The 27,797-nt window shown below is 39.0% G+C and overlaps 1 protein-coding gene across 1 annotated transcript; it reads left to right on the forward strand.

Moving 5' to 3' along the window:
• The first annotated feature begins 467 nt into the window (after positions 1-467).
• Positions 468-23,120, forward strand: ABRAXAS2 (abraxas 2, BRISC complex subunit). Its single transcript, XM_083439735.1, has 9 exons — positions 468-593; positions 7,486-7,576; positions 8,229-8,265; positions 11,742-11,808; positions 13,639-13,829; positions 15,577-15,696; positions 16,597-16,681; positions 17,717-17,831; positions 21,005-23,120. Exons 1-9 carry the CDS (start codon positions 522-524, stop codon positions 21,472-21,474), a joined length of 1,248 nt encoding a protein of 415 aa, XP_083295861.1. The 5' UTR covers positions 468-521; the 3' UTR covers positions 21,475-23,120.
• Positions 23,121-27,797: the final 4,677 nt, after the last annotated feature.

Consider the following 27,797-nt stretch of genomic DNA (forward strand, 5'->3'; position numbering starts at 1 on the left):
AGGCTGGGAAGCACCAGCTGTTTCCGAGGCTACAGTTGCCGCGGCAGGAAGAAAAGCCGGGAAGGGGGGGGGGGAGAGAGAGAGAGAGAGAGAGAGAGAGACCTACCATGCCCCGCCCCCATTACGTCACCTCTTCTCTAACTCCCCTCTGGGGAAGAGGAAGCGGTTCAACCTCCATTGCAGTCAATAGGAGATTTCCTATAATTGGCGGAAAGGTGGGAACCGGGGGTGGGCCACTGGCCCCAGTTACGAGAAATGAAAGAAGGCCTTGCTCCGAATCCTGACATTCTCCGCGCAGCTATTTCGCTATACCGCGCCTTTTCACGGCGAGGCCGCGGGTGCTCCTGAGGGGCCCCTTCCCTCAGACCCATGGGCTTCTAACGGCTCGCGGGGAAACTACGTTTCCCAGGAGGCCTCGCGGCGCTCGCCGGAAGCCCGGGCGCGAGGGTGAGCCGGGGAGGCGCAGGTGCGGTGGCTTGTGGGACCGTCGTCGGAGGTGGCGGCGGCGGCGGGGCTCCATCATGGCGGCTTCCATTTCAGGCTACACGTTCAGTTCCGTTTATTACTACAGCACCAACAGTAGCGCCGACCATGTAAGTGCCCCGTGTGAGGCGACGTTTCTCTCTCTCACACACACACTTCCCGGGGGGGAGGCAGGGGAGGCAAGCCTTGCGCGAGAGGAAACGGTCGTGAGAGGGAAGAAGGGGGAGGCGGCGATAGGAAGCGGAGCGCGGCAGGTAGCCTGGGCCGAGCCCGCCGTGGGAAGCGACATACGAGGGGGAAGAAAGCTGTGTTTAGCTGGGGGGCGGGGATGGCAGGGCGAGTGGGCGACCTTTTGGGAAGACAGCCATTCGAGGTGGGGATAAGCAAAACGCGTGCTGAGAATACAAAACAGCTGAGCTTGATAACGAAGCCGCCCGTGGAGCCGTCATGCAGCTTTTCCCAACCTGGTGCCCTGGGCGCTTTTACTTGGTATTTATGAAGCAACATGTAGAGACTGGCTTTGGAGATAATACAGCCTGTTAAAAAGGAAAGAAATCTCGTTGGATGTATCTATAGAAGCTGTTTTGTTTACCTATAGAAACAAGGGTAACAGTAAAATTAAAAGAGAAACTAGGACCCCTGTAGTAATAAAAACTATATTTGTTTATAGTGACGGGGTTCAGCCGTGGTAAGCTGCAGTGTTAGGCTGCTAGAAGAATTGAATATAGCAAGTGAAGCCTTGCTATAGAACATTTTCCTGTACTTTGTTTTTCTGGGGGGGGGGGGCAGGAATCTGATTCATTAGCAATAATGCATGGATGCCAAATGCAATTGCAGTTACAGCAAAGCTAGACAGTTCTAAACTGTTTAGGTTTGTGTTTAAATTATTAAAATATGCTAAATTATCAAAAGCGTGAGGCTAACTGAAAACTACTGAATGCAAAATATGCTGTTTTTTCAATTAAATTTATTTTATTTTGAGAACCCACAATACTGGATGTAACCCGTTTGTTTTCTAGGTGAGAAACCTCGGGGGGGGGGGGAGATGAAAAGATCTAGGTGAAAGCTATAGATAGTGATGGTTTAAGCCAGGGGTCAGCAACCTTTTTCAACTGTGGGCCGGACCACTGTCCCTCAGACCATGTGGTGGGCCGGACTGTATTTTGAAAAAAAAATTATGAACGAATTCCTATGCCCCACAAATAACCCAGAGATGCATTTTAAATAAAAGGACACATTCTACTCATGTAATAACACGCTGATTCCCAGACCGTCCGTGGGCCGGATTGAGAAGGCGATTGGGCCGCATCCGGCCCATGGGCCTTAGGTTTCCTACCCCTGGTTTAAGCTGAGGGACAAAACTACCCACCAGTTGGTGAAGTTCTGAATGTTCCCCTTCAGAAGTACTACTAGGTGACTGCAGCATGACATTAAGTCTATCCTTTAGATAGTTAGTTGCAGGTGGTGCTTTATTTGTATGTTTCCTTGCTTAAGTTCTTTATCAATACACCCTCATTATACTGATTCTGTAATATCTTTAACAATGTTGCATTGTTTTAGTATGTGTCTGAGTGTTTCCTGATGTGGTGTAATGGTTATAATGATGTAAGTGGACTAATGGACTAAGACCTCTAGAAACTAAAGGCTCAAATCTCTGGGAGATGGGTCCTCCTGAAGTTCTTTTGGGCAGAATAAGATGCAGTTGGTGATGGATGGTCAGATAACAAAATATTTGGATAGTTCTAGGCCAGGTGGTCTGACAGGAGGTATTGGCTGCAGTCTACAGAGACGACTTCTCCTTTTTTGGTCAACTCCAGGTTCTGCGTATAACTGGTGCTGGGCAATAAAGATGGATTAGAAATCCTATTGTACAGCTGATCAGTAGTCTGGTGTGGTGTTGAAGATTTGCAGGCTTTTGTTTCTGTGAAGTTCTCAACATTTATTTGGAAATTTTGTTGGTGTGTCTCTGGAATTCATTGCTACCATTACAAGGTAAAAGGTACCATTACAACCATGGGGCTGTCACATTCTATCAGCCTACCACATGTTATGGGTTGCACACAAGTTTGGCGATAGCTTGAACTCAAGTGGCAGAAGACTTAAATGTAGCAGCATATGAGCCCATTTTTTGACCCACTGTGACAATAATAATGATGGCAAAATGCATCTGCACCACGATTCTGTTAGTTTGTTGTAGACCAACAGAATTGGGGGGGGGGGGGGCTTACAGTAGCTTTCAGTGTCATCCATAACATGATACAGTAATACTTACACAAACATCCGCCTCGTCTAGCATCCATTCCAGCGAATGTCCATGACAAAACCAGAAGTACCAGAACAGGTTACTTCCGGGTTTGCTGCTCGCGCATGCACAGAAGTGTAAACCGCCCCGCACGCATACTCAGCGCTTTGCCCTGCGTCCTTTTCAGCTAGCAGCCAGGGCTCTAGAACGGAACCCAGTTGCAAAACAAGGTACAACTGTAATTGTAAAACCCATAGAGGTGCAGTGGAATATATTTGCTTTGAGGATAAAATCACCTGCAGCTATCTCAGCCTGGATGTCATAAATTCTGCTGTTTTGTCTCTGAAAATGTGAGACCAACTTACTTTGCTGGGGATTTCAAGGATGGCGTGCTTTTGTCCCCTTGGCTTATAACATTGAGAAGGAATGACTGGTTGGAGCCAGGAAGTGAGACAAGCCTCCTTGTAAGAACAAGTGGCTTCCACAACCTAGAAAAAGATGGTTAAGAGCACACATAAAGAATCCTCAATCATAAGTACTGGTTAATCACTTATATTTGCTTTTAGAGCAAAGTGCTTAAGAAAGTGATGGCTGTGCATTTCCAGTTTCACTAAGCAGGTGTCTTTCAAGCTGGATTTAACAATGAAACAGTGGTCCTTACTATGATGGATAATATTTATGCTGGGGAAAGAAAAGAGTCCACCTGGAGGCTTTCAGTGTTCTTGGATACTAGATGGTATCCTTCTGGTTTAACTGGGGATCAGGGACACTGCACTAACGTGGTTCAGTACTTATGTCAATAGTTAAGTTAGTTTTCTGTATGGGCAACTCCCTGTTTCCACAGTGGGGGTTAGGTTCTGGGTCATTGCACATGTTGGCAGAGTGAGTATAAGCCCATCCCATTATTCCTTCCAGGGACGAAAATGATAAGTGTGTCAGCAGTCACACGCAGTGTTCAAAATTTTCCAGGCACATTTTGCACTTGGCTGTCGGCTACTTGCGACCAAGTGAAGATACCCAGGCACCAGGATGGTACCTGATGTCTCCACTATCTGGAGGTGCATGTCTGGGGATCCTTGGATCTTGACTGTTTTCACACACTAGCACCACATCCTGTAGAATTCTGTCTGTTATATTTTATCTGTATAAAGTAAGCAGCACATAAGCGGCACACAAAACGCTACCAAACCATTCTACGTTCTAAATCTTATATTAATAATCCAAAAATTGAGAGAGCTCACATAGAACGTAGAATGGTTTAGTAGCGTTGCCACCTGTATATATATCATTCTTACTAAATTTATTGGATGCTTTGTCTTGCTGAAGGCAAATTAAAGCATCTTTTTAAAAACAAAACCAAACCAAAAACCCAACTTTAAAAGGCCATAGTTAGTTAACAGCCAAAGGCCAGACTGAAGAGGAATGTTTTTGCTTGGCGCCTAAAGATATGTACCAACAGTTCGAGGCAAACCTCCTGAGGGGAGCATTTTACACACACGGAACACATAAAATGTCTGTTCTTTTTTTGCCTCTGGACCTCCCACGAAGGGTGCACACAAAGACGGCCCTCAGATGATAATCACAGGGTTCGGATTGGTTCACATGGGGAGAGCTAGTCCTTGAGGTATTGGGGATGGTGGCCATGGAAAGGGCTTTCCCTGTTGCTGAATGTTCTTCACAGGGAGGCTCACTTGGGTGCCAAACTTTATATGATTCTGGCAATTTTTATTCACACAAACTTCCTAAACTGGTTAACTCTTATTTAATTGCCATGACTCTTTCATCTATTCCCAGTTCACTGCTTTTATACTACTTGCAGAAATGTGTTTCTTCTCATTGCTATTAGAATGTCCTGTAAGATGTTGTAAGAGTTTAGAAGTTGCAGGGTAGGCTAGAAAATGTTTTAAATGATACATTTTGCCATTTTGCATGTATTTGTATCCTTCAGTTTACCAACAGGAATGGAGGGATCGCTACATAGAAGGGGCAGGGAGGAAGGGACCGGAGAGGCTTGTCACATTGGCATTGTTTGGTGTTGTCCAGTTGAAGCCATAGTAGGAGTTCCATAATGTGTTTTGACTTATTGAACAGTAAGCATATTGAGCATAATTATGTGCAGCTCCTTCATAATTCTCTTGTTATTTTAGGCATATACTAGCAATACCCCCCCCAAAAAAGTACTTTTGGAATGATGATAATGAAATCATGTAGAATTTTCATGTTATATTTTCAGTGTATATTCCTCTATGCTATTCTGTCCATAGATGGAATTTGTTCCCTGTGGGAAGAAAACACTTAAGAACAAAGCAACATATTCTGTTCAGAATCTTTAGACTCCTCTTGTTAAGGAGTTTATGTCTCTTTCCTAACACCATAAAAATGCTATGCTTTGTTTTAATTTTTGTTTTTAATTTCTTGTTTCAAACAAAAAACTAATTTGCAGTTGAATTTTAATGGATTTTTGGATTACCATTAATTGTGTTTAAGTTTATATGAGCTACTTTCGGGGCTAACAAGGTAGAGTATAGATTTGGAAAACAATATTCCCCAACCTTGTGGTTTATTGGGTAAAACAATATGACTGTTTTAGGAAAACAGGCCTATTTTAATTTTATTTTGCTTGTTGATAAATAGCAAACAAATAAGTTAATGGTATCTTTGGTTTCTGTTACATTATGCTTTGTTTACAGATCTGTGTGCTAAATTCAGTACTTTTTGTCCTTCAGATGAACTTTTTGTTTGCAACTTAAACAATTTTGACTTCGGATCAGTGAATTCTGTTGTCTGCTCTGGAAGGCAAGCTTCTTAAAGTGCAAGCTGTTCCAAAGCCCCAAATAGGAATGTTCTGCCTACTTTTTTGCAGTATGCAGCTACTGGATTGTAGCTTTTGCAAATATGCACTGATAGCATTTTGTAGTCCTGTTTTATCTGGAATGCTTGCTCTATACATTATTTCAGAACCAAGTAGCTTGCATGTTATTTTAAATAGTGAAGTGAAGAAGCCAACTTTCAAATTCCATTTGTGTACTTAGGATAGACTACAGAGAACAAGAGAAGTTCTAAGCTGCTGTTTTTACCTTCTCTATTCAGCAAGCTTTATCGTTGCCTTGCTCTTATTTTAATATCGTTCTAAGCCCCTTTTGGGGTTACATCTGACTTCACTGTAGGAAAAAAATAGTCTTGATGTGATAGGATGTAAACATAAGTCCTGTGCTAACAATTGAAAATGCTGTGTTCCGTAAACAGAATCTAAAGGTCCCAAATTCTCTGCCTCTGTGAACCTGCTTCATATTTCCAGCAGGGGCCCATGTGACACACTGGCCACATTCACACAGTGCTCAACCATGGTTGAGCACTATGTGTATAAGCTGGAACTGAGACAAAGCAAACCCTCAGGCTTGTAGGTTCCCGATTCCTCCTCTATTTCAGCTACCGGTAAGTGAAGGACTTAACCCGCATTTCCCCCCAATTTTTTTTCTGAATCTCTGCTTCTTGTCAGGGGTTCTGGTTGAAAACAAACCAATGGTTTGAAGTTTGCTTATTTTGAAACAAAATTCAGGGAAACTGAAATTATATACTAGTGAAGCCATTTTGGTTGCATAAGAGGAGAAGAGAGGCAGTGGTAAGCCATAGGTTAGTATTGTGTGCAAAATAATTTCTTAACCAGTCAACTTCAGTGATATTCCAGTGAAGAATATTTTGGCATTCCACTATATATAATGAATATACAAAATCTCAATGTAATTTAAATACACAGGAAATAAAGGGAAAACATTTAACAGTCTTTGATATAATATAGTTTATTGCATGAGGCTACTATTGAGCCATCCTGGCATTTTGATTTAGCAATCTATGAGTGAATTTATCCTACTGTATGAATGGAAGTTTAGTCTGCTCACACATGCACAACCCTGGAATGATCCCAGCTAGAACATGTGCCCACTTTGATTCAGAAAGAAAGCTTATTAACCCCATAGGATCCAGGGGTCTTTGTACTCTTAACATGAGTCAACAGTGTGATGCAGCAGCAAAAAAGCTAATTCTGTTCCAGGCTGCATCTACAGAAGTATGGTTTCCAGATGTACCACTCTATTCTGCCCAGGTCAGGCCACCCCTGGAATACTGTGTCCAATTCTGGGCACCACAATTTAAGAATAATGTTGACAAGCTGGAACATGTGCAGAGGAGGGCAACTAAGATGATCAAGGGTCTGGAAACAAAGCCTTATGAGGAACAGTTGAAGAAGCTGGGTATGTTTAGCCTGGAATAGAGGGGACTGAGAGTAGATAGGATAGCCATCTTCAGATATCCCAAGGACTATCACCTGGAAGAGGAAACAAGCTTGTTTCTGGAAGGTAGGACTCAAACCAATGGCTTCAGATTACAAGAATGAGATTCTGACTAAATATCAGAAAGAACATTCTGACAGTGAAAGCTGTTTGGCAGTGGAACAGACTCTCACAAGAGGCAGTAGACTCTGCTTCCTTGGCGGTTTTTAAGCAAAGGTTGGATGGCCATTAGTCATGGATCCTTTAGCTGAGATTCCAGCATTACAGGGGTTGAACTAGATGACCTTTGGGGTACCTCCTAACTGTACATTTCTATTATTCTATGAGTAAGAGGTCCATTTGTGCAACCTTGGATTGTGCCCTTAATAATTTCAGTTACATGTAGTTACGAAAACTGCATGAAGATAAAACATGATGGAGTACAATTGTAGGTTTTGTCATTAATCATAATTATTTTGTTCAATTTTATAGGAAGGATTTCTTTTGGGAGAGATAAGGCAAGAGGAGACGTTTAGTATTAGTGACTCTCAAATCAGCAACATTGAATTTCTGCAAGTTATTGGTAAGTAGCTACAGTTTAATAACTTGCACTGCAATTGAACCTCATTCATTCATTCATTCATTTCACTCCCATGTTTAATGCTTTGAATTATCAAAAAATGGTCAGGTAAGTTTCTCGACTGAAATATGTGGAACTCTGTTCACTGGTGCTACTTGATTTTCTACTTTCTGTGGCATATGATAAAACGCCCCAGGTGTACACTTCCGGGCTTCGGGGACAGGTAGTTAAGAAAAGAGCATCTACTTCATGAGGCCACTTGCACCTGGGTACATGTTTTTCTAGTTCAGCAGATACACAGCTGAGTTACATACTTTTTTTATTGTGCTTGAAATACAGTTCAGTTCCTAAGGGGGAAGGAAGCCACTCAATTGGAAGTGTGGCTACATGTTTATAAGTGCCAAGTGTTGTTCCAGTATCTGTGGAATAGTGCCCTTTTGTTGATTATGGTAAAAATAATATGACTAAAGAGCAAAACACTTGTATACGTTAATTTCATTGATATTAGAAACGTTCTTTATATGTTTAGGGAAATGGAATTGGGTATTTGCTCTTGGGTTGATGTTTGGGGAAAAAACATTTGGGGTACATCTTGGTAGCTTTCCACTTGATGCAAAGTAAAACTGAAACTTACACTGTCAATTTCTTGTTACAGATATCCATAATCATGAGCCTTGTTCCAAACTCTTTAGGTAAGTTACTTTGTCATCTTTTTCTTTTTCCTCTGTGCCAATTGTAGGTGGGCTGAAACCAGCATTAGTATAACTCTCAGAATGAGCTTCCAGTCTAATTACTATTTTTTAAATCAATACCACAGGTGTTACGAAAGAACATCCTTCAACTTTATAAAGAACAAAAATAAATCCTGAATGCGCTTGGGAGCTCCCATATGTCGTATACATTATTTTACATATTTGCAATGCATCACATTAAAAGTAATACCTAAATGAGTCTTTTCTCCTTATAAAGTCTCCTTTTAAAAATAATTCCTTTTTAAAAATTCAGCTCATCCTTTCAGAGACTTAGAAATATGACTAGCTTTCTAGATATATATGGATTTATTGTTATGGCTAAAAGAATGCAGATGCCAAGTTGCCCTGTTTGTACCAAGTGATTTAATAGGAAGTAAGTTTTTAAGTGGTTCAGTTCCTTCATTTTGTGGCTCTCCACATTCACAGAATACTTTTTGCCATATCGTATTTTACAGATTCCACGATCTGTATGTAATACAATTGATGCTGTATGTGTTAAATGTATAGCTATTGCTAATTTAGGCAGTCCCATAAAATTATTGCTTGGTATGTATTTATCCTCTTCAAGATTTCCAGCCAGTTTATTTATCACACTTATTGACATGATGTTTTAATGAAGACATTTAACAAAATTTATATACCACATAATTGTAAAAATTAAAAAGATTCTGTAAGTGGTTTACAAAAACATATTTTTAAAATCTTTATTTAAGCGTGGTACATGTTAAGAGAAAATGTCACTAGTGATGGTGGCCTTTGCATCTTTCCCCCCTGTGTCCAAGAGCTTTCCAATTTTATGGATTCTCTTCTTTTTTAGAGCATTTTATTTATTAGTCTGGTAAGGATAAGACTGAGAGGAGATCTGATAGCCATCTTCAAATAGCTAAAAGGTTGTCACATAGAGCATGGAGCAAGCTTGTTTTCTCCTACTCCAGAGATTTAAGTTACAACAAGGGAGATTCTGACTAAACACCAGGAAGAACTTTCTGACCATAAAAGCTGTTTGACATTGGAACAGACTCCAGCAAGAATTGGTGGATTATCCTTCCTTGGAGGTTTTTAAGCAGAGATTGGATGGCCATCTGTCTTGCATGATCTAGTTCAGTTTCCTGCATTGTATGGAGTTGAACTAGATGACACTCAGGGCTCTCTTCCAACTCTAATTCTATGTTTTTATGATATTACATTTATATTCCACCTTTCCTCCAAGGAACTGAACACCATGTATGTAGTTCTCCCCTACTACATATTATCCTCAAAACTATGTGATATGATAGCTCAGGCTGAGAATTGGTAACTTCTTGAATTTAGGGTAGGTAGCTGTGTTGGTCAAAATGAATAAAAACATTGTCCAGTAGCACCTTAGAGACCAACTAAGTTTGTTCTGTGTATAAGCTTTTCGTATACCCAGAACAAACTTAGTTGATCTGTAAGGTGCTACTGGACAATTTTTTAACTTCTTGAAGATCATCTAGGGAGCTTTGCCAGGGGATTTGAACCCTAGCCTCTGAGGTCCTAGTCCAGTGGTAACCATTACACCATGCTGGCTCTCAGAAGCTGTCTGAAACTTTCTGCCAATCCTAGAAATACCAGCACTTCCACATAGGAAAGTTGAAAGCTGAAAGCAATAGGTGTCTATATATACAAAGACATTTGTTATAAATTCAGTTCAGAACATGACCACCCAACCCCAACCCCACTCATCTTTCCCCCCCTCCACCTCTTTCCTCCTATTCTTCCTAATGTCTCAACAAATGAAACCGATTTGTTTTGTTTTTTCAAAAAAGTGTTACTTGGAAAAAAAATACGAGAGAGAGACGTTGCACATACATTTGTAAAATCTTTAATAAAAATACATTAAAATAAAAAAAAATTCAGTTCAGATTATACAATGTTGTTGTCAATAGAGTTTAGACCTCTTCTTTTACTTAAACATGTACAAGAATAAGAATTTGTACACAATGCACAGCATCTGATAGTGATTTATTTTAAGAGAAATGCAACCTTTGACATTGTTCTGTATAAGAATAGGCTTCGTTTTGCTAAATAGTAGCACTTGTATGAAATAAGAAACTAACATGGTTGGAATAATGCCTATTTTACTGTGCCTTTAGTGTCCCAATACTTTAAAAAGAAAATTTCTTTATTAGACTGACTGCTGTCAATGAGTGTAATGTACTGTAAACCTCCTCTACAAAGAGGCTAATAAGTCTAGAAGGAATGTCATTTTCTAATACAGGATATACTTAAGTTTCTCTTCAGATGTAGAAATTTGTGATTTTTAGTTACTCTGTATGCTCAGTTAAATGACGGCTCCATCTTGATGCTGATATAAATATGTGATTCTCATGTTAACCTCTTTGAGATGGAGGCTAAGAAAGTTAATTGTTTGGAACTGCTTTTAGGGAGATAAAAATGCTATCTGAAGGATGCATCCTCATTTCAAAGACATGCCTTACAAATCTCATTATAAAATATCTAAAAATGCATATTTTATATGTATTCTACACACAGTGGGTGTTTTGAGTGTGGATACTTGCAGACTGGGTGTGTTTGCCTTACTTAATTGTTCCTTCCTTACAGTGTTGTGTTTGAATAGAGATTATGCTCTGCTTATACAGTACATCTAATACCCACAGAGATAAAAGTGGATAAGGCTTACTTGTACATAAATATATATGCCTGGTCCACACTATACCGCTGTCTACACACAACTCCTGTGCCCATTATGTGTTGAATGGATACATAGCATGTACAGACTGACAGTGATCTAAAGTGTAAGCATCAGTTTCTAACAAAAGGAAACATACATGCGTACATAATTTTATTTGTATGCCGCATTTCCATAATTCAAACTATGCTCAAGGCGGCTTACAACATGAAAAAAAACATAATTACAAACATAACAAAAGTATCCATAAACAATCAATAAAAAACAACCAAATTAAGCAATTTCCACATAAATTATATTAAGATCTAAAATAAAGATACCAAAAAAATAATATCAGAAACAGCAACAATCCCACCCCAACAGAAAAAACCCTAAACAATATTCCAACCCAAAAAAGGATGCTTTGGTCTTGAATGCTGCTTCTGCAGGTGAACTCCTGTCCTTTAGTTATAAGTAACAGGCATGTGAGCAAGAGCTAGTTGAGATAATTTTTTATAAGCATTAGCTGTGGATTTGTTACTTGTGAACTCAACATTTAATAGCAGACTTTTTTCAGGGGTACATATGTTATTTTTCATAACTTAGCTGTTTAACTTCCCCATAATATTTTTCTATAAGGTTTAATCGTTCACGAATGTAGTGAATAAAAGCCTCAGACACACCTTTACAGTATATTACATTTTATTCCACTAAACATCACTGACTTGATTCTAAGCCAAACCTATTTCTTTCTTTCTTTCTTAAGCTTTTATGACTATGCGGGCAAAGTCAATGAAGAGAATTTGGATAGGATTCTTAAAGATCAGAGAAAAGTAAGTCTGCACTTCTTTATTATTTTTTTCTCTGTGCTACCAGTAAGGCCTGAAGAAAAAGTAATGTAACATTTTATGATAAAGAATGATGAAGGGAAATATGTTAAATATTAGACCAGCCGTAGCTAACCTTTTTGGTCCCAAGTGTTTGTGGCCAGTCTGTATGCACATACACTCACACTGTATGTGAAATGGATATGTAAAAAATAAAAGAAGGGAAAGTATCCCAGTGAGCATTCACAGACAACTGATAATGGGGAGCTCTGCCCCCTGTCTCTCCCCTGAGCCATCTCTCAGTCTCTCTGAATCCTGTAGGACTGGTGAAGAAGAATTGCCTAAATGTTAACTTTTTTTGTAGTTGTTGCTCCCTTTGCTTGACTGAATTCAGTTTCATGTCAGTGTTAAATAGGATGAGATGTAGGATATAACCCCAAGGAATTTCCCAATACTTCTTTTAGGAAATAGGTTTTCTAGCACTACTTTTCTGTAACTTCCTACCAAAGGAGTATACCCACAGCAGAGCAGTGCCCACTACTTCTAACCCATGTGGTCAGCACTCAACAGTGTGGAAAGACTTTTTTTAGAATTGTAGTTGGTTTTTCTCTTCATGCAATATTTTAATTGTACTTGCTAGTTCACTGGGGCACTGCCATATCTTGTGTTTAGTTCTATATCTTTCTAAATTTCTTTTAAAAATGAAAGGGGAAAATCTTTGCCAATGACATTAAAAGGGACTTAGTGGTTCATAACAATCAGCAGCCTAACTCTCAGTTACAGCTGATAATCGGGTGGAACTTCCTCATCGCTTTCATCTTTCCTGTGGCTTTCATGGAAAAAATGTTTTCCGTTCTCTTTGAAATATAGAGAGGGGTTTCTTTTAGTTTCCTTTCAAGTAAGATCTAAATAATTGTAGGAATTATTGTGCAAAGTTAAATATTCAATAACATTTCTATTTATTCTTCTTACTTCAGTTCTGAAGAAGGGAAATTTTGTAGTATCTTAGTACTGTTTTCTTAGTATCTACAGCAGAGGTTGATAGTGACTATATTTGGCTTTGCAGACCATTTTTAGCAGCTCCCCACACCCCTCAACAATTTGGCTGCATTGATGGTGCGTTTTTAAACTGGGAAAGGGAGGTGTTGCATTTGAGACCCATCAAGCTGGTGTGACCAGAGAGGTTTCAATCTCTCTGTCCAGATCAGTTGATGATGAGAATGCAGATCTGATGAGCAAGGAGAGTGGGCGGTCTTGAACCTCATTGTGAGCTGAGAGTTTTCATTCTCTTTACCCATAACAACTTAAAGATGAGATTTTTCCCTCCCCTGTGGTATGAGAGAGTGACACTGACACACACACACACACGCGCACACACACACACAGTGTCATGCGGTCCTCAGAGCATTGGATAACTTTGAATGTGGCCCTCAGGCATAAAAGGGTTTGCTACAATAAGAGATTTTACTTAAACAGTAGAAAAACATAAGGACTTGAGGAAAAAGAAGCTTTTAGGGATCATGTGATAAGCAGCATGCAAGTTAAATTGAATGTACTTCAGTAATAATATCTGCTGCCTTTGAAACAGAAGTTTTCCTGTCTCTGCAAAGTGTCATATTTCCTGAAGCATGGGATTGTTGGTAACATGAAGGGATTCGATTTTCTCTAAATTGCAACAATTCTATCGTGCAGAATGCCATTTATTTCTTTGATTGGAATAATTAGGCTTAAGAATTCTGGCATGTTGGGACTTCATAATTAATCTATATTGATTGTACTTTTGAGATGCAATTTTTATCCTTCAGTTAATACTCCCTAATTCAATCTTTATTGTAGAACGTTATTGGATGGTACAGATTTAGGAGAAACACCCAGCAACAAATGTCATATAGAGAACACATCATTCATAAACAGCTGACACAGATTCTTGGAGTGCCTGATCTTGTCTTCCTTCTCTTCAGTTTCATCTCAACCGCAAATAACTCAACACATGCTTTAGAATATGTTCTCTTTAGACCAAACCGAAGGTAAACAGTTTATAAGATGTGGAGGGAAACTGTTCGTCCATTTTAATGTTTTTTTTTAATTAAAAAAAGTAATAGTCACAGATGATGTGCAAGTTGCTTTTCCTCTGAGTGTTTCAGTTGCTTCAAGTGCTAAATAGCTGGTGTGTATTGTACCAGATGACATAATCCACAGACAAAATCCAGAAGTATATGCTCTTCTGTGGAAGCTGTCATGATTTCCCCCTAATTATACAAAACTGCTGAGTAATATATCCAGAAAGGAGAGGTACAGTCAATGACCATTTTGCACAGGGGTTCTGTTCCTGGCCCAAGCATGCTTTGGCAGAGCATGTATAAGCTCCCCACACCCTGTTCTGCTCTTAGTGACTCATTTCGTGATGTTTTCAGGTCACTTCTGGGTTCAGCGCTGTGCATGCATGTGCCATCGGATAATTGGTCATTGCCTGTGTATGGAAAATATAATGTAGGAATTTGTAATAATTATTATTGGATGGCACATTGTAGTAGTTTATTTAAAACCAACTTGAGAAGGATTCATTTTTAGAGTCTTGTTAGTTTAGTGAATGCCATTATGTCTCATAATCATAATCGTGATTATAATAATAATCATGCTGCGGCAACCCAGTTAGATGGGTGGGGTACAAATACGTTGTTGTTGTTGTTGTTGTTAGTAGTAGTAGTAGTATTGAAAACTGTATTCTCAATATATCTGCTAGTAAAATATTCTGCTGTCTTGTCATTAAAGATACTTTGTGGCTCACAAGAGTAACTAGAAACTAAAATATTTGAGAGTCATGAAAATGACCCAATCACAAATTGGCTTTCTATAGCTGATCTGGTTGTACTTGCATATAGGACTGCAAACTTTAGTTTTAGATGATGGAGCAATCATCTAAAACTGTAGCTGATAATTAGTGGGAAACAGCTTTAATCAATGTGACTTAAAAATTAAATATTATGCTTTACCTTTTTTTAAAAAAAAAAGCTATTTAGAAAAAAAAAACCTATTTGGTTCTAGTGGTGATGGGTAATAACCTCTTTCTTATATAGCCATCAATAACATTTTCCAGCAGTGAGCTAGTTATACTTTATAGTTTGGTGAACAAAAAGCTAGGTTGCATTCCTTTAATGTTCTGGTTTGCATGTACTGCAAGCTATGACTTACTGCGTATAAGCAAGCATGCTGGTGCATTGAGAGAAATCATGAGTGCTGCACTTCTCCCCTGGTCTTGGTGTACTACTAGGAGTAAGCTGCAAGTTGTAGCCTAGGGTCATTACTTACTGCTAATGGTTTGTTCGGGTGTCAGTACTTATGATCATAATAGTTAAGTAAAAAAAGGTGAAGGTAAATGACCTCTGACAGTTAAGTCCAGTCACAGATGACTCTGGGGTTGCGGCGCTCATCTCACTTTACAGGCTGAGGGAGCCAGCGTTTGCCCGCAGACGGTTTTTCCGGGTCATGTGGCCAGCATAACTAAGCCGCTTCTGGTGCAATGGAACACCAAAATCAGAGCAGCACACGGAAACACTGTTTACCTTCCCGCTGGAGCGATACCTATTTTCTACTTTCACTTTTGGCATGCTTCCAAACTGCTAGGTTGTATTTCCTTCTTAATTGTAGCTTTTTGAAACCCTAATCGTTGTGGGGAGGTAGTAAGGCTCTTCTGGGTGATTATTATGACTGGAATCTCTTGTAAGGAAATAACATTACAGAAAGTAACCTCATATTTCTAAACTTTTTCTGCAGGTATAATCAAAGAGTGTCACTTACTATTCCTAATCTAGGCAACACAAGCCAGCAGGAATACAAGGTCTCTTCAGTGCCAAATACTTCCCAAAATTATACCAAAGTTATTAAGGAGCATGGGTGAGCATTGTTTTAATATGTAACAAATGCCATTTTGGTGTGCCTAGAAATAAATGCATGTGATCGCTAACTTAGTCACACTTGCAGTGGATCCATTGATTTCAGTTATCATGACTCTCTTAGATATCACCAGGAGCAGATCTAGAGCATTCTTGGTTATCTGATTTTGTTTAATGACTGCTGTTTTTTAAACAGTACAGAGAAGTAGAAAAATAAGTCAAAAACTTTATTTGGGATAAAGCAAATTATCAAGAAAAGCAACATTAATGTGACCTACGTTAACTGTAGAAGATCTCCAAGTGTATGACTTTTATTGGCTTAAATGAGGCTCCTTGTTGGCTTTTAGTTTGTCATGGTTTGTTTTTTGTTTTTGTTTGCTTTGTGTGCAATAAATATACAGTCTATTTACTTTGTGGAATAAATGTTTCTCTTGTGTTAACATAACATCAGGTTGTGCAAAAATAACTTTGGATCGTATCCAATGGTGTCTTTTTACTTGATGGAAGGCTCTTTGATCTCATTTCCATCAGTGGAACAGGAAAGGAGGCAATTTTTGCCAATTTCCCTCTCCTCTGCAAAACCTCACCCCCTGGTCAATTTGCTTGGATTGGGGACCCTTTGGAGCAACATGTGCAGTGGCACACAGAACTGCAGGGGAAAATGGAATTGACAAAAATTGCCTCCCTCATTTTTCTGCAAATCGAAACCTCTGCTGAATCAAAGAGCTTTGTGTCAGTGCAGGGTGCATCATAGATGCTGTCCTTTTCAGACAGCTTCAGCAGTCCAGGCCTTGCTTCCTGGAGTATGGCTCTGAAAGGTAAACCCTTTTGAAGGGTAAAAGACATCTTGGAAAAGCAGGATTTGCCCATTTCTAACACATTATTTCTGATGTATTTTTAGTACTGCTTTTTTTGATAAAGATGGTGTGATGAAGGACATCAGGGCTATATATCAGGTTTATAATGCACTTCAAGAAAAAGCACAGGTAATTCTTCTTTAATGTTCTGTATTTATTGTGACAACTTTCTGCTTACTAATGCAAAGCTACAGTAAAACTTTCATTTTGAATTTAAATATTTCACGAACAACTTACATTGTGAACAGTTATATTAAGCTATATTAAGTCAAATCAACTAATTAAAATATTTAGTTAATAATGCTTAATAGAACAGAAATTTCTAGCATAAGAATTGTAGGTAATTATTGTCTATTACAAGTTTTCCCTGCTTTAAGACTGAAAGTAGCTGTCAAGGAAATAGGCCAAATTGTACTATGTCCAGATCTCACTTTAGGATATGCATGGGCAAAATGCTGAATCTTTGCGGCTGCATTCTTCTGAAGGGCTTTCTCCACTGGACTTGATTGCAAAATTGAGGCCCTACTGTATAATGCATTAAGGCTCTGTGTGTGTGTGTGTTAAATATTTGATAAGGGATCTTTAAAGAATACTGTAGCATTTAAAATTAGCAGAAAATGGAAATCCCTCTTTGCTCCAGTCCTTCCTTTTCTGTGATTTAGACCCTACTGCCTATTATCTGGTCTTTTCAAGGTCTGGATGCCATTGTGCCAAAGTTTAATTAAGGCCATAACTGCATGTTTACACTTAAGTAGCTGCCCCAATTACGTGCCTGAAACCTGGTTTATGGCATTACCGGTGGTAAAGTAAGCATCCATACCTACTCCCGCTATGCATGAAGTTGCCATCTCCCTTTTATTCTTGAATCCTGTGGGTTGATTTGAAACTGCATCATTTGTGCCACTTTATTGTTCAGATTTGTAACATACATGTCTGGTAGTTTAGTTTAGTATATTTATATATTGTTTTGAGGAGTCACAGAATGATTAACAGTAATAGAATATAGAATATGAATTGCATAAGATGTTCAATAAAACAAAACAGATATGTATATGAATTATGAAAATCTCACAGTGGCTGTGTCTTGGAACTTGATTTTGTACATTGCATTTCTACTAAGGCTTTTGAACATGAATTTTCACTAACCTTGTGTATTTCTCCTAGGCAGTATGTATAGAAGTAGAGAAGAGTGAACAGGCTGCTGAAACTTTCCAGGCAGAAGTCAATAAGCTAAAAACACAAATCTTGCAAAAGAAACAAGAAAAGGAGCAGGAAATAAGTAAGCCTTTTCTGTAAATATTCTCTACCTGGCTCGGAAAATTGACCGAACCCTCAGCTCTGCAGTGCTCCATTACACAGTCCAGTTGGAAACAAATCCAATATTTAGAGTTTAGTGCATAGCACAATAGCATTTTGTTCCAGACCCTTTTCTAAGGGTGATATCCATTTGTGTCCATCTTTGTATGGAACAAAGATGTCTTCCACACATGCCACCCAATTTACTTTGTAGGGTTGGAGAGCCCTACATATATCACATTGGGTATTTAGAGATGATACCATACACCACCTCAGTAATCTAGTTTTGTGTGAGTGGCCACCTCCTTAGACCAAATATCAGGCATATCATGTATACTTTAATTCTGTGGGGTAAGGAAAGCTGATGAACAGGGACAATTATAGAATTGGAGATGCACCCTCCCCTTGACCATTCTTAAACACTGTTCCAGTTCTCTTTGTAAATTGGCAGATAATCCCTGATGCAGTTCCTGCCTAACACAAGAATCTTTGCTGGAGAAACTGCAGCACAAACCGAAAAAAATAGTGTTAGAAGAAGCAGGGGAAGGGTTAAACTAGGAGATGATTATATTAGTAGTGATGGGAACTTTGCTGCTAATGTAGACATGTGGACTGGGATGTTCATTGAAAATATCAAAATATGACACTTAATTGTAGTATTCAGAATGATGGGCATCAGTTATGATCTGGAGATGTGAAAGACGCTGTATGTTCTCTGGGGCTCTAGAATGAAGTGTGTCCTTAAAACATGCTTGTCTTATATCTGAAATATAGCTTTCATAGTTATTAAACTATGAATATGGCTGGCAGTTCTTCCATTCCAATTAGGAACCACTTAGATTATACTTGTTGCTAATTATAAATAGCTGAGTGGGAAGCCATGTGTTTTCTATTTCTAAGTCCATTCCCGTCAACTCATAATATGTACCAGGTAAACAAAATTTTAATGGGACCCAGTTCACTTTGGATTGGACCATATCCCCTTTGTGTTACTCATGAACACAAATATTCCCTATATTAGCTGGCACTTAAATGACTAGATGGAATGTGGTGAAAGTCCAAGCAAGTGCTTAGCAGAGAAATCAGGAATAAGATTAAAGAAAAATAGGATTATAGGAAATGTGGATTGAGAAATAGAGAGGGCCATATATGGGGTGCTAAAAGTAGAAAACAGTAAATGCTGAGGGCAGATAAATGTGCGATGGAAATTTCAGCACTAGGGAGCAATGTTTGTTTTTTATTTATTGTTGCCTCTTCAAATGTAGCTTCTGACGTATTGAATGTGATCCTGCCCTTTAAGTGCTACTCTGATCTTCTATCAAGTAGTTCTCCAATATACATGACTAACGGTTCAAAACATGATTGGATGGATAACCCATTAAATACCAAGTTTGAGTATTGGAAGGATAATATATTTCTTTCTGCAGTGTGTTGATTTTGGGGCATAGCAGTTCTGAGTGGTTTAACAGTCACTAGATTTTCCATAAGTGCATAAGCTTTAGGGTAATGGCAAGTATAGAACAAGTTCTTCAGTTATAACTAAGTACAACAGATTATTTTTCTCTAGCTCTTGAATGCCTTCCACTTTCATGCTTACTTTTCCCTGGGGTTTGATTTTACTTGCTTATCAGTATACTATCCATGTTAAAATCAGGCATTACAGTCAAATCTCAGTTGTTGAACGTAATCCATTCCGGAAGCCCGTTCAGCTTCCAAAATGTTGCACAACCGAGGCATGGCTTCCAACTCAGGCAGAAGCCGCATCAGACGTTCGGCTTCCAAAAAATGTTCGAAAACCGGAACATTTACTTCCGGGTTTTAATCATTCGGGAGCCGAAACATTCCAAAACGGAGGTGCTCGGGATCTGAGGTTTGACTGTATATTTTGACAAGGGTAAAACCCTATGCCATTCATTTAGAACCCTAAAATAAATTTGGGCCAATACAGTTACTTACACAGCAATTATTTCTGTTTCTCTACAGTTTTGGGGCTCATTCAAACCCTATTGTTTGCGTATATTTTAATATTATGCTGTCCTATCCACTCCCTTGTCTAATTGCCTTATGGTGGGGATTTATTTTGATGAAACCGCATTGCTCAGATATGCTGTGAAAGACATAAGACAAGAAGCAGAAGCTTTTAGGGTAAGGTAGCAAGTAACCAAAGTGAGAGCTGAATAGGCCTGATAGTGTGGTAGAACTCATTTTGCATGGTTTCTGTCCACTGCATTCTCTCCACACTGTGCAGAAGAACCAAAGGAGTATTGAAAAGTTTGGAAAAAAATCCTTCAATTTTAGAGACACAAAATACTGCTTCTGACATTAGAAGATTGACTTTTGAAAAGATTATATGCATGTTTAGTTTCATTTGTCCATGACAGATGGTATGTTATAGTTCTAAATTAGTGTTCAAAACCTCAGCGCCTCATTAGCTAAGAATCAAAATTAAAGTTACTATTGTATAGTTCAGAGATACATAGATCTCATCCCAGTTGGTCTCAGTACCATTTGAGGAAAGAGGTCAGAAATGAGAAATCTGTATCTGATGGTTTTGTGGTTCAGGTGCTGTTAGGAATTCTGTTGCCTAAAAATCAGCATACTTCTCAATATTAGGTTGTGGTTTTGGCTTTTCAAAATAATAGCCAATTGAAATTGCTTTAAATGGTTTTACCTCAGTCTTTTCCTGCATAAGTACAATCCTCTGCTGTGAGGCATAATACATGTATGCTATATATACTCTGCTGTAACTGTACCATTCTTTTTTGCCCATGAGGAATTCTCTTTTGAGAGGCAATAAATGCACCCAAAGTAGCCTATTATCAAGTTTGTGTTAGTGCCTGCCTTTGAGAAATCCTGTCCGTTTGAGTTAACTAGACCAAATTGTTCCACTTCACTTTGGCACTAGGTTTAACTTCTTGCAAGACATTTCAATAATGAAGCATGCTAGTACTAGCAAAGTGAATTCTAGGAAAACTAGTTCAGTCAGTTTAACATTGGCAGTTTTTCACTCAAATGACTTACTTAAACATGGTTGAATACATAGGTGCATTGTGAGTTTCTTTTCAGTGCCCATGATATCAAAATTTTATGCAGTTTGCCACATTAAGATACCTTGTTTTGACAGCTAATTACATTTATTTTTCCACTGTTTTGTAGGACTGCAGCAGGCCATCTTAAGCAGACAAATGTCAAATGATACCTTGGAGCCTATATTTATCCCCCGAATGTCCCATGCTGGATTTGTTGCAGAAGGTAGTAATCTTGAAGAACCCGATGCCTCTGATCCTCCTCCTCCTTATGCTGACTTGAGTGTAATCAATCATGACAGTGCCATACGCCCTGGTGTTCTAGAAAGCAATGTTTTCATGCCTCGACCTCAAGCAGTAGGCTCTTCCAGTTATGTTTCCACAAATACAGGATTGAAGCTTTCAGGCAATGGAACATCCATGCCATCCTCTTCCCAGGCGACTGTCGGTGACAATGTTAATGAATCAGAAGACAGTGACTGTGAGAATTTTCTTGAACCTACAGAGTCATCTGACAATGAATACGCACAGACAAGAAATTCTCGTCCCCTGACACATGCGGATGGAGATTCCAGGAACACTCAAATCTCCCAGATCTAATGGAACTTGAGCTTAATATAGCACTATCTTTCCTAAATGTTACAGAAATATTTTGGGATTTAACTTGGAGGAAATGGGCTACAAAAGTGGATTATTGTGCACAGCAGATGTAGAAGACTTGAACTTAGATGGCTTATTCACTTTTGTGATACATTTTTGCAAGTTTTGTAATTGAATCATTAGGATAATCAAACTACTAATATTGATAAAATTCATGGATGTACTGGTAAATAAGCAAAATGAAATGGGGGGGGGGGGAATCCTGTGGCTTTTGTTGCCATATTCTCCATAAAAAATGGAATTTAGCAACTAAGGGCACTCTAATGATCTCAAATCAAAGCTTACCTCGTGCACTATCATGCCTTGAATTTTGGGGGAGGGGGGCATTTCTAAGAACTTTGATCAGCAGGCTTTTTAATGGTGAAGCCAAATAGATCATTGCCAGAAACAAAAACCTTTGATAATTTCAAGCAGCCTGATTGGAACAAATGTGAGCTATATTCTCTGCATGCTCTTTTAATAGAGATGAAGTTTGTTTCAATCTTTTTCTACTAGCATAATGTCTATCACTTAAAATTATGGTTGCCTTTTTATGTAGAAAAGCGATTACCAGTAAATCATCAGTGAATGTCTTAAGCATAACTACTCTGACCTTGGTGGATTTAAAGTGACTTTCCCACACTATCATCAGTTGCATTTTTGTTCTAAAAATAATGAAGAGCACATAGCAGAAAGTAGTGAAATAATGTGGTCATTTCTGTCAGGCACCGAACATTTAATGCAAAACTTCATGCAACATTTAAAATAATGCAGATTTACTATGTAAACCACTTTGAGTCTCTGTTAGGGAAAAAGGTGGGATACAATAATAAATAAATTAATAAAATAATAAAATAACAAGTCCTGGAGAATGGAAGAGGCTGTCTAGTGCAATCCCCTAGGGTTTTCCTCTTAAATTAAAACTATAGCTCTTCTCATGTTGGGGTAAGAACCTGCGAGGCATGAAGTGGAATCCGTTTAAATAATTTTTGAATGCACTTACTATATTTTTTATTTTATGCTTGCAGGGGGAAAATTGCCCAAAAGATACAAAATAGTGCCACTAAGTATCGAACTAGGCATTTTCTTCAATTAGCAAATGGCAAACCTTTGATTCTGTAACAATTCGTCTCTGTTTTATTTAATCCAACTCTTGATTAAAAACCCACATGAAGACTTCTTTTAGATATATGATTGCCTACAGCTAAAAACTCAGTAGCTAAACAATCCCACATCTGTCTGTTCGCCTCTCTGTTGTCTGTACTAAGTAAAACCAAGTGGCTTTGAAATATGATAAAAATACTTCTATCTCCTTGGACATTTGGGACTTTATAAACATTTCTGTTTTCAGTACTTAACATACTATTTGGCCTTAACATGATATGTTTTGTTTTACATTGCTGCAGTCTGTTCTAATTAACAAAAAGTGTGTTTGGGTTTTATTAACTTTGGGTATCTACAAGCATCTGTTGTGCTGGTTTGTTAAATAAGTGCTGTTGCCATCTCATCAGTTCATTCAAGAAATTTTATTTTTATCTCACTCAAACTTTTAATGTACATCTCTGACAAAGCAGTTAAATGTGACAATAAAATCTTATTTAATCCTTTATCTTTTAATATCTGTCAGCAATGTTTCATTGCAGTGAGATCACACATCTGCAAGTGAAAGCAGTGTTAAGATCCACCCCTCAATGAAACAAATGATTGACAAAACTGTATATTGGTTCCCCTATTGGCTGAGTGTAAAGAGGAGCACCCATGAGATTATGGTTTGTATACAGTAGTAATCACTTTTTCTAATGCCTATTCACATTTGCTCATGCATGGCAAATATCTGTAATCCTTGCAACAGAAGACTGGCAGCAGCAATTTAATAAATATCCCCTTACTTTGCATAGTACATCACAACAACTTTTGGAGGTAGCAACTCCATTTGCATGGGTGACTCAGCTGAGTCTGGATGATGTTGAACATGTTTCTATACACACAAATTACTTCTATAAATATTGGCATATTTAATTTCTCAGTGGGAAAATCATGATGTTGAAATATTACATCGCCTATAATAATAATCTGTTATAAAACCTGTGGTCTTAAATCTGTTGCCTGTTTCTTCATAAATTGGGGTTACAGAGGCATACACTTCATTGGCATCAATTTCTAAGTAACTCAGAATCCGTACAAACCTGCGTTCTATCTCCAGTAGAAGTACCGTCATTGACCGTCCTGCCCTATTGGTTCATTGTAATTGTTATCTCTGGTTATGTGTTAGGTTATGACCGACCATAATGCCTGTATAACACAGATGGAATGCTTGTCCCATCAGCAGTATCTGGTGTGAATATGAGCCCTCTTCTATTATTCTTACGGGGATCCAGACTCAGCTGGGAATAGGAACTTCCATGCAGTAACTTGTTTTTAACCTTCTCTTTTGGAGACTAATCTGCAGCCTTTTCTCCTTTCTCTAACAGCTCATCCAATTATTTTGCATATACATTTGTATTATGCAAAAACAAATTATAATATGGGGAGAAGCAATGTCCTTAGATTTGTTCCCTTATCACCACTGAAGAAATCAAGTGATTATAATCTTTGTTACTATGGTGGCAGCTTGCTTTTGTCTGCCTAGATGCTTAATATATTGTCTGAGATGTATTCTAAATGGCAGAATGGTAAGTGTTCTGTAGTCGGAAACAGGTCTAGCTTTTGTAGCGGGTTTGCTATTGCACAGCGTAGTCTTCTGCAAAGAGGATTGATTGTCTGAGCCCCACTTATATGTATCCTCCTGTATTTTTATTTTGCTTTCCATAACTAAGCTTAAGGCAATGTACGTGGGAATTGCCATGCAGGCACAGGCCAGACACAAACCTGATTTGTTCCAGCAGTTTCTTAGTTCACAAAAAACTTGGGTTTCACATTGCCATCAACACAGAGACAATTTAAAAAAAATTAATTGGTGGTGTAGTTTTTATAAACTGCTTGAATCATTTTTGAATTATGGGCAGTATATAAACGGATTGAAATAAATAAATGTGGTTTTTTTTAATGTCAGGAGCCATTTTTAGAAATTGTCGCGATCAACCTTCCCCAACCTGGTGTCCTCCAGATGGCTAGGACTACAATTCCCATCCTTCCCAATTAGCAAGTGCAGTGGTCAGAGAGTCCTACTCCAAAACGTCGGGGGGGGGGGCACAGTTGGGTAAGGGTGGCCCATATTGCTTGTTGAACCTATCTACCATATATCTTATGGAGGGACATGGTACCAAGCAGATCAGTCTGCCTTTTGTGTTGCTCTTTGCATACAACTAATGCCAGGTTGCTAGATGAATAATCTGGCAGGTTGAAAATGGACATGTCAGTATACACTGTTCATATGACCACATAGCACTGTTATCTGATCATGGGACTTGGATTATTAGCATAATCGGTTCCTGCTCAGTGTGGGCTCTGGTGCGCACCATCCTTTTTCTTATAGAGCTCGTGCAGAAAGGGCAACTTCTGCTGAGATAGGAGTCTCTATTTCCACAGACAATAATGATCCATTATGGTAGCAGAGCTCCGGGTTCATTTATTGACTCCAGCTGGCATTTCTTGGTTCTTTAAGTACACTATTTTGATTGCATCCATTTCCTTAGGACTGATTGCTTGTCCTCGTACTTTGTGACTCCAGGGTGCTGCAATTTTAATACAGTCGGAGTGAAAGGCTTAAGTGGTAAAGCAGCCTGCTGTATTTCTGAAGAATCAATTTAGCACTAGTAGGAAGTTGTGGCATTGGGAAAATCAATTATTTTCCTTGTGAGCTATCCATTTAGAAGGTGAAGTTGAGCAGCTGGGAGGCTGTTTTATACAGTTTGCCTTCATTTCTGCCAAACGGTTTTAATGAAGGATGTGTTGAAGAGGGGAAGGAAAGCCATCCGCTGTCCACTGAGGGCAGAAAGGATGGGATTGTGCTGCTCAATGCACTTGTTATTGATGCTCTGTTGCTTGGGATGAGGGGGATGCAAAACGCACTTGTACAGGTGCCAAGAAATGCAGGTGAGAGTACAGACTTTATGGCTTCAAACTATTCACACTCCTTTGACGGCTTTTGGAGCTCCTTTTCCCTTGTCCTGCTTCTCTAGACATCAATCTGTACTTTCTTTGGCAGTCAAAGTTGTCATTTTGATACCAGGGGCAGAGTATCAAGTGTGCCCCCCCCCCAAAAAAAAACCCCAGAATAAGTCAAGGTACCTAGTACTCAAGGATGGTTAAGTCACTGGCACCCTCCCTCCCTGTTTTTATGTACATATGCCCCAACACACTGCACATTCTGTGAGGACAAGCCATGATCATTCTTTGGGGGTTGTGATTTATTCTACTTCTGCAAACCTTGGGTTCCTCTGAACATGATGATACATTTCTCTTGTTTCTCAGTAGCTCCAATTTGGCATATTTGGTATATTGCATCACATATATAGATATTTAGAAACTCCATGTTAAAACTAGAGACTGCCTTTGATACTAGAAAAGGCAGCAGAATAATGCTCTTTCTCTAAAGCATGCCCCTTTAGATGCCAGGATTTTTAGTCAATTCTTCTTAAGTTAATTTTTGAAATCAAAAAGAAGATGTAAACTTCACCACCTAAGTGAAAGCTGGGAAAGCTATGGTCTATATTAATATTAATGTTATATTCTATGCAATACCATTTTATGCATGTTTACTCATGGTCAAAGTATTTGTATGTATACAATGTATATACCACAGAGCTGCATTAGGGAGGGAAGTGTGAAGTTTCCATTGGCAATTATGGAGCAAGTTTCATTGATAACAGTGGAACTTAAGGACAAACAGCATGTTACATGTAATGTGTACCGTGCAGCTCCATCTCAATCTTGTATTTACTTAAGTACAGCTGCAGAGGGAGACAGCAGGACCACAGTGTGTGGGAAGAGGAGGTTTTATCCTTTCCCTCCTGTGCCACAACCCCCTGTAAATTGTCTCACTATGCAGTTATAAGGGTTAGTAGCATAAGTTTCCATTTGTCCCAACCCCAGTTGGCTCGCTTCCGTTCTGTGTTGTTTTGTTCAGGTTAGTCAGGAACCTTAAAGGAAGCACAAGTTCTCATTGGAACCATATTGGGAGGGTTCTAAAGAACCCAGATAGCTTTTGGTTACCGCAAAAGCTACCTCTTGGTTCCCCACCCCAATTACTATTCCCCCTTGATGAACCATAGCTTGCCTTTCAATGCTTGCAGGGTCTGAGTGGGGCACTTATCCTTAGTGTGCAGTTGAAGCCCTCAGTTCTGACCTCACTCAAGAAGCCCCCTCAATCTTCTTGGACCAGAGAATAATTAGGTTTTTATCTCTTTCATTTCCAAGATTTTGCTCTCTTTCCTGTCTTCACGTAGCCCAAACCCCTGTATTTGCACTCAGGCTTCCCATGGCACATCTCGTTCTCCACTGTAGCCTTCAAATCCCTGGTGTCACTGCTCACAACTTGAAATTAGACTTGAGGGCTGCAGGTCACCCACCCCAGAGTTAAGTGTTGTGTTTAGCCCAAGGAGACCGAAGTGTCTATCCTCACTTGGCCATGAAGATCAAGTCACTTGCAGCCAGTTTAGGCTATTTCACAAGGGTGTTGTGCAGAACGATAAAAATGGGCAATCACATATACATACTGCCTTGACCTGCATGAAAGATAGATAAGGTTAAAATGTAATTAAGTGTGCATAGGATTGCAGCCCTAGGATCATTTTTTGTAATGCTCAAAATGATAAGTGCCAGAGTTCCCAGTAGTGCTCATGGGCACCATGCTTCCCTCAGAAACCCTTCTTGGTGCTTGCCAGCACCCTGCCCCGCTCCCATTTTTTAAAATGGATCTTTTTTTAAGGATTTTATTTGTTGGGGGTATTTGGGGTGAGGTTCTAAGAAGTATTGTCACTCATTCCGTGAAATGGGTATTCTGTAGTGCTCTTAGCAGTTTTTATTTGATTTTCAAATGTGTCCCCAGGCCCAAAAAGAATGATAACTTAGTGCAATACCATGATACAATTATTTTCAGTCTTATATATCAAAGCTCCTTTGTTTTGACACCAGTACCTCTACCCTGGCGACTGTTCCAGCCTATTGAACACAGTGTTCCTTGTCCCTGTATGCACCCCTCCCTTCTGTTCCTACAGAAAAGAATGCTTTTAAAAATTACGGTAGAATCCATGTAATTGTCCCTCTTAATGACATAATGTGTGCTTAACTGGGATCTGTGCCAGGCTACAGATTTAGTACTTGGCAATTGAATTCCATAGTCT

Source organism: Podarcis tiliguerta (assembly GCF_965153285.1).
Source record: "Podarcis tiliguerta genome assembly, chromosome: 5".
NCBI lineage: Eukaryota > Metazoa > Chordata > Lepidosauria > Squamata > Lacertidae > Podarcis > Podarcis tiliguerta.

Coding starts and splice junctions, on each gene's coding strand:
- ABRAXAS2 (XM_083439735.1), top strand. CDS start 522: ATGGCGGCTTCCATTTCAGGCTACACGTTCAGTTCCGTTTATTACTAC. Junction 11,809..13,638: donor TTCTTAAAGATCAGAGAAAA/GTAAGTCTGCAC, acceptor TCTTTATTGTAG/AACGTTATTGGATGGTACAG. Junction 16,682..17,716: donor CACTTCAAGAAAAAGCACAG/GTAATTCTTCTT, acceptor TATTTCTCCTAG/GCAGTATGTATAGAAGTAGA.